This window comes from Danio aesculapii, chromosome 14 (assembly GCF_903798145.1).
Source record: "Danio aesculapii chromosome 14, fDanAes4.1, whole genome shotgun sequence".
In the NCBI taxonomy this organism is placed as follows: domain Eukaryota; kingdom Metazoa; phylum Chordata; class Actinopteri; order Cypriniformes; family Danionidae; genus Danio; species Danio aesculapii.
The window spans coordinates 5,080,694-5,088,405 of record NC_079448.1 but is presented as its reverse complement, the minus strand read 5'-3'; the positions used below and the strand labels follow the sequence as shown (position 1 = coordinate 5,088,405).

At 38.2% G+C, this 7,712-nt stretch overlaps 1 protein-coding gene across 1 annotated transcript in view; it reads left to right on the top strand.

Moving 5' to 3' along the window:
* The window catches only part of pigg (phosphatidylinositol glycan anchor biosynthesis class G), a 258,252-nt gene extending 251,328 nt beyond the window's left edge, over positions 1–6,924 (top strand). Inside the window, exon 13 of the mRNA XM_056472074.1 lies at positions 4,913–6,924. Within this exon, the coding sequence (XP_056328049.1) occupies positions 4,913–5,132 (220 nt within the window). The 3' untranslated portion in view covers positions 5,133–6,924. The remainder of the gene's footprint in view (positions 1–4,912) is intronic.
* Positions 6,925–7,712: the final 788 nt, after the last annotated feature.

Here is a 7,712-nt window from a genome sequence, read left to right as displayed (position 1 = left end):
GTCAATTGGATGAGCTAAATTGGGCATATTGAATGAGTGCGTGTCTGAATGTAATAGTGTATGGGTGTTTCCCAGTATTGGGTTGCAGCTGGATGGGTATCCGCTGTGTAAAACATATGCCGGAATAGTTGGTGGTTCATAACGGCGTGGTGATGATAAATGGCGTGCTGGATGATAAATGGCGTGCTGATAAATAAGAGACTAAGCCGAAGGAAATGAATGAATGTATAGATAAGTGAAGTAATTAAATTCTTTAATAATTTACTTTTCAGAGATTTCAAAGTATTTATAAATGCAATTTAGGTATAATAATGAGGTAATTAGTAATTATTTATTTTGAAGTCACTTACTCTAGTGTTTCTCATCCACGTTCCTGTAGGACCACCAACACTGCATGTTTTGGATGTCTCCTTTGGCTTTCACTCCTATTACAGGTCTTTCAGTCTCTCCTAATGAGCTGATGATCTGAATCAGGTGTGCTTGGTTAAGGAGTTGGTTAAGGAGTTGGTGGTCCTACAGGAATGTGGTTGAGAAACACTGAATTACCCAACCCTGCTCCATATTGTGAATGATGTGTCAATGAATGTAATAAAAAAAACACACACACAAAACAAACGTTCTTTCATTAGTGTAATGGCTTTCTGAACTGACGTATTTTCTGCACCACATAAGCTTTGTGAATGAAAAATATGATATTGCCAAATCATATCACAGCCTGACATGTCTCATTCATAGTTTCTCCCGATCACAAATCAACAGGAAAGCAGAATAACAAGCTGAAATCCTTCAGCAAATGTCAGCTATTAAATTTCAGCAGCATATATTCTAAAACCACTCCTGTTGAATTCAATCTAAAATACGTTAGAATGTAAAGCGACAGATGATTTACTCACTCTCATGTCATTCCAATCCTGACTGCTTTTCTTCTGAAGAACATAAAAGACGATGTAATTATAGAGAAAAAACATCATCACTTTGCCATCAGAATGTGATTTGTGTCTCTTAGAAGAAAGAAAATACAGGTTTAAAATTGTATGAGGGCGAGTAAATGATTTTTTCTTTTCTTTTGACTGAGCTGTCCCTTTAAATGCATTCTGTTGTGTCGATTGTGTTGATATCACCATTCAGTCTTCAGCTTTTCTTTTTTTCCCCTCTTGTTTATCTCGTAACATAATTCAAATTCACTGATTAGGCTGAACCCTGCACTGCTATCTCACTTATCTTTCGCTATAGTTGGCTTTCACTGTCACATAAAATCTGTGAGCGTAATTACACCGGAGAGAGGAAATCTCCCAGAATGACTCTCTCTCTCACTCTCTCTTTCTCCATATGAGAGCTGTTTTTATAGGCCAGACTGCGTCGGTCCCTTTGGGTGGAAGAATAAAGCAGTTTAAACTCACAACAAAACACACGTAGCCATCATCCTCGTTTGGGAAACCTGAAGGATGGGAGCTGCGTTCCTGATTATTTTCTCCTAATGTTTTGCTTGTCATATCTGTATTGACAGAAACTCCTGTGTTTACCACTTTGGGGGATTGGGCTATCAATATTTATGTCGCCACAACAATAAATTTCCATTTTTAATGCAAGGTTGATGCCAGAAACGTCTTTGACTCATATCTGCAGTTTGGCGCCGTAGAAGCTGTCCTACATCCAAATGCATGTGAACAAGGAAAGTGAGGGCATTTGCTCCTTGGAGAAGCTAGACTCTTTTTTTTTATGGTGGACGCCAAAGGCTGGCTGAACTGCTCGCTTATTGATTTGCCCAGGGCTAGAGAAATGATTTTTGATACAACCGGAAATCCAGGAACTAGACGGGTGTCTATCATACCAATAATGTTTGTTATTTAGCCTGAGGCACTAATCGTTTGTCCAAAACAGCAGATTTGATGACAATAGTGTTGTACGGTCCATTCCTGTTTATGCGCTAAGGTCATCTAATCTAGTGTCGCCCACTTGAGTTCATAATAGTTCAGTCCATCCAGTTCAGTTTAAAGTAGTCTAGACCATTTCGGTCTAATATCAACTACAAATAGTGCAAGGTTTAAGGATTGAGGTGATCTAAACCATCTACCATTATTTATCTAGTCTAACTAGTTCAACTCAGTCAAGTGTAGTCTAGACCTATCCATTGTAGTCAATTGTTGCTCAATCTAGTTAAGGTTGAACTAATGAAATTTAGCCATCCCATTTTAGCCTAATCTGGTCCAGTTCTGTACACTCCAGTCAAATCTAATTCAAAGTTGTCTAGCCTAGTCTATGTCTTCCAGTAAAAACCTACTTAAGTGCATAGTTGGCACCAATGTAGTCTAGTCAAGCTTCTAAATCCAAATCAGTCCAAAATTGTCTTGCTCAGTCCAGACTTTGACCACCTCCAATCCAGTATGCTTTATAGACTGAAATCATCTGATCTAATATACCTTACTATAGTCTATTCTTGTCCAGTCTAATTCAGTTTAAAGTAGCCTAGCGTAGTTAAATTTTTTCATTTTATTTTTTTAATTCCCAAGTTCTGCTGGTTAACGCATGTGATAAATCTCCCTTGCCAATCTTAAGCCAATTGTAATGGTTTTTTTTGGTTCAATTTGGAATTTCCACAACCCTTTCAGAGGTCAGGGCATCAGAGTGAGCGCTCCTACTTGGCCCCACCCTGATCCAGCTCAGTTCAATTACCTGGACTGATCAACTACAAATAGTGCAATTTAGTGCAAAGGTTATGAATTCAGGTCATCTAAAGTCATTTACTCTAGCCTAGCTACTTCATTTCAGTCCTGTGTAATTCTAGCTCAATCCGTTATAGACCATTCAGTTGAAGTCAGTGAAAAATCTAGCCTAGCCCAGTTTAGTCCAATCTGGTCTAGTTCTGTACATTCCAGTCAAATCTAATTCAAAGTTGTCTAGCCTAGTCAATCAAGTCCAGTAAAATCAATCTAAGTCTATAGTTGGCAGCAATGGAGTCTAGTCCAGTTTATAGGTAGTTTATAATCAATATAGACTGTACTGGTCAAGTCTAGTCCAATCCAAGTTAGTCCAGAATTGTTTAGCTCAGTCCAGTCTTTCACCCCCTCCAATCCAGTATGCTTTATAATCATCTAATCTAATATAGCTTACTATAGTCTATTCTTGTCCAGTCTAATTCAGTTTACAGTAATCTAGCCCCATTCAGTTTAACTGGAATGATCAACTACAAATAGTGTAAGTTAGTGCAAGGTTTATAGATTGAGGTCATGTAAAGCCATTTACTCTAGTCTAACTACTTAAATTCAGTCCTGTGTAATCTAGATCAATCCATTATAGACCATTCAGTTGAGACTGAAGTAAACAAATCTAGCCTAGCCCACTTTAGTCCAGTCTGGTCCAGTTCAGTACATTCCAGTCAAATCTAATTCATAGTTGTCTAGCATAGTCAATCTAGTTCAACAACTCAGTTCAAAGTAGTTTAGCCAGTTCAGTCCATTATCAACTACAGTTTCTAGTTAGTCTGGTTTATGAGTTGAGATCATTTAAATTCATCGTAAACTCACTTGAGTCCATACTAGTCCAATTTTACCCATTCTTCTTTAGTCAATTCCAAATCCATCCAAGTAGACCAAACCTGTTCAGTCTATTATAATCCCTGTTCAATAGTTGAAGTCCTTTATACTAGTCTAACTACTGGTGCAACCATCCCAAATCAGTCCAATGTAGTTTAGCCCAGGTCTTTATAGTCCATTGTAGTCTAGTCCAGTTTAGGTTGAGCTCATCAAATCTAGCCTAGCCCACTTTAGTTCATCCAGTTTTGCCCATTTTTATCTAGTCTAATCCAATTCAGTCTAAGTAGCCGAACTGTAGTTCAGTTTATTCTAATCCATCGTCCAGGTTAAATTTGAATCCATATAAACTAGTCTAATTTGTCCCGGAACACGCCAGATCCGGATCCAGCACCTCTGAAATCTGATCCGGCACCTCATTTTACCAATCTCCCCTCCTCAACCGCCCTCCTCCCCCATCTGCTGTTCACGTTCACTTTCTTCCACGACTCCCCAACCCTCTTGACTTTCGTCCGCGACACCCCTGGCCCGCTCACTTTCGTCTGCGACACTCCCGGCCCACTCACTTTCATCCGCGACACCCCTCCACCAGCCACTGCACCAATCCTCATCCCAACATGCCAGATGCGTTACCCCGATTTGTTCCGGGACCTCAAAACTCACAAATTAAGCACTGCTGGTGCAGTCCAATCCAATTATGTCCAATGTAGTCTAGCCAAGCCCATTGTAACCCATTGTAGTCCAACCCAGTTTGGGCTAAACTCATCAAGTCTAGCCTAGCCCAGTTAAGTCCAATCTGGTCCAATTCAATCAGTATTAGTTCATTTCAATTAGATATAAATAAAAGTTGTCTAACCTGGTCAGTCTATTCCAGTAAAATCAAACTAAGTATATTGGCAGAAGCCATTTAGTATTGTCTAATGCTCCAGAACTGTCTAGTTCAGTCCATTTTATCCCAGTCCAGTCTTTCATCAACTAATGTGACCAGCCCAGTCTAATTAACTTTTGTCTAGTCCAGAAAAATCCACCCGGATTCATTCTAGTTCTTCCCATCTATCGTCTAGTCAAGAGCATACCAGTTTAACCCAGCCTACTCCAACCCATTAAGGTCCCATTATCTATAAGAGCCTTCAGATGATTGCTGATGACTTTAGGATGAGGCAATGGCAGGTGACATTTGTCTTAATGAATATATCATAGACTTGTGTCATGAAACATAACGCATAATCAAAGCTTAGTAAAGGAAGTAATAACTTTCCCATTAGCATGAAATGAGGAATAAACCGCAGTCGATGAGACCTGATGGTTTTATGACTACGATATTATGTAATGACACATATCAGAGACTCATTACCGCATTGGATTTTTTCTCTCTTTCACAGGGTTGTAAATGGACTCAGTCATGGGAGCTACTGCTTCGCGCTCCTGCGCTCCATCCCAGCTGTCTTTTACGTGGTTTTGGTCACCGCTCTCCGATACCACCTCTTCATCTGGAGCGTGTTCTCACCCAAACTCTTATACGAGGCCATGCACACCCTCATCACCACCGTCGTGTGTTTGTTTTTTACCTTTATGGATCAAGATCGCTCGACCAGACTGTAAACGCAAGGTGAGAACCAAAGTCAAACTCAGGAACAGAACAAACTGTGAAGCTGGAGTTTCGTGTATACCAAAAGGCGAAACTAAATGACTTTGTGTTATTTAAAAAGGTCTAAGGTATCATTTTATGGGTGAAGGAGGTTGAGATTTCAGAGCTCACATTGAGATTTGGCTCGCTTTACCGACTGATTTTTGTGTTTGGGATTATTATTATTATTTTTTCAATAGTGCCGATGATATGCGGCACAACTTGTTGACGTATATATGATGATCTGTATCCTCTATGCAGTTTGTTTCCCTCCTAAAGCTTTACAGATAAAGCCGAGTGCGATTCTTTCTTGGTATCTTTTGCAATTTCCGTTCCTGACCGTAGCTTCACCTCTGAAATAATACGAGATAAGATGCATCATTAATAACTCTCCCCTCCCTGAGATCACAGCTGATGTAAACTCCTCACTTGAAAGCTTTAGGATATCTTAAAAAGTCTTTTAAATCGTGTCTAAACACAGATACATGTGATGTTTGAGTTTAATCCACCCCTTGGGAATGTGAATTGTAAACGTATTTATCTTAGGTAAGTGGTTTTTGCTTATATTAGCATTTAGATCTGGTTAATAATAAATCAAACCCTTTTTACTTAATGAGAGTAAATAATTTCTGCATGCTTTTATTAAATGTGTGATTCAAATTATTTTCCTTTCTGATTGGTCTTGATTTGTTTTGTACCGTGCTGTTTTAAAGTAAGGAAATGTTTTTTATACAGCGACACTAACAGCTTGACGTAACTTTACGAAAGGCAGCAAGCAATACCTTTTGTCACTTGGTTTCTATCTTCATCACAATGTGTTGCTTCACCACAGTGAAATCTTACTGGCTCAACTTTGATTCCATGTCTGATTATTATGGTCTGGTTTCTTTTGTTGGTGCATTTTTGTTTTGACGAAATTTGCTGTGAAAATATCTGATTGGATCAAAAATGGGATTTTTTTGTTGTCCTGAAGGAAGCCTCTTTTTCTTACCAAGGATATATTTATTTTATGATAAATGAAGTAATTAAAAGTAACATTGTGAATCTTGATCATAGAAATGCATTTTAACATATTTAAGAAAATATTGTGTGGCCTAAATGCAAACATTACTCAGTCAGTCAGTCTTTATTCATTTTCCGAAGGTAATTTGGTTGCAGCATACAAGCATATTAGACATTAGACATATTAGATATTAGACAGACACAAAAACATTCACATACTCATTCACATCCACATACTCATTAACATTAAATAGCACATTATTTAATGTGTTTCTCACAGTTTTTTTTTTTTTTTTCAAAATAAACACGTATTTTAGTTTTAGTTAAAAATACATTAAAATACATTTAGGGACTGAATGATGAAGTGTTTCAGGTGCAATTTTGCCCTATTCTTCTTGCAAACAAGTCTTAAGGTTGGCAAGAGTATGGGGTCTTCATTGTCGCATTTTGTGCCACATATTCTCTATTGGAGATAGGTCAGGACTGCTGGCGGGCCAGTCAAGTATCTTTAAGTTCTTCCTCCAAAGCCAGGACTTTGTAATGTGGCCCGAATGTGGTTTTGCATTATCTTGTATGGATAGGCATCCCTGGAAAAGAAGGCCACATGTTGTTCTTGAAAATCTTTCCAGCATTAATAGTGCCATCACAGAATTGCAAGTTACCTTTTCCAAGGGCACTGACACAACCCCATACCCTGACAGACCCTGGCTTTTGGACTTGTTGCTTAATGCAAACGTTACTCATTCATTTAATTTTCCATGCATTTTTTTTAAATTTAATTTTAAATAAAATTTTAGTTGGTCCTTTATTCGTTTAATGTTATAATAAAAAGGTAAATCTTTCTAAATCGTCCTTTGTGATTAATTTGACTTATTTAGACTCATCAGACCTTTTTAAAAGATTTTTGACAAACTAAACTTGTCAATGAATTTAATGAAGACACCACCTATTGGACAGTTTTATAATATATAATGCTTGGCTTGTTGACTATTGGTTGCTAGGTTGCCAATACTACAGTCAGCCACTCTAACAACTTGATGGAAATGCATCTAATTTGCATTTAGGATTTTTTAGTGCAAAGATTTGATTCACAATAGGATGGGCAGCCATTTCGAATGTTATCACTCAATTGAATGGGCATTATCAGTGGTTATTAGCTGATAAATATAGGCCAGTAGGGGCCTTCTGCACATACTGGTAGGCTCAGAAGGCAGTTATTATTTATCCACATGGTTAATCAGTTATAGACCACATACAGCTGCGGACAGAAGTTGATTTGAGTTGAATTATTTATATTATTTATTAAATTTCCAATTAATTACCCCAACCCTAACCCCAACCGTCACAGTAATGTAAAAACAGATCTGGATCTGGAGTCTTCTCTATTAGTACAGCTGATTAACCATGTGGATGGATGATAACAGCCTTCTGAACCTACCAAAAGGCCCCTACTGGCCCATATCTATCAGGTGATAACCACTGATAATGTCCATTCAATCAACTGATAACAATCGAAGCGGGTGGGATGGAACCCTGTCAAACTGACCAAACTT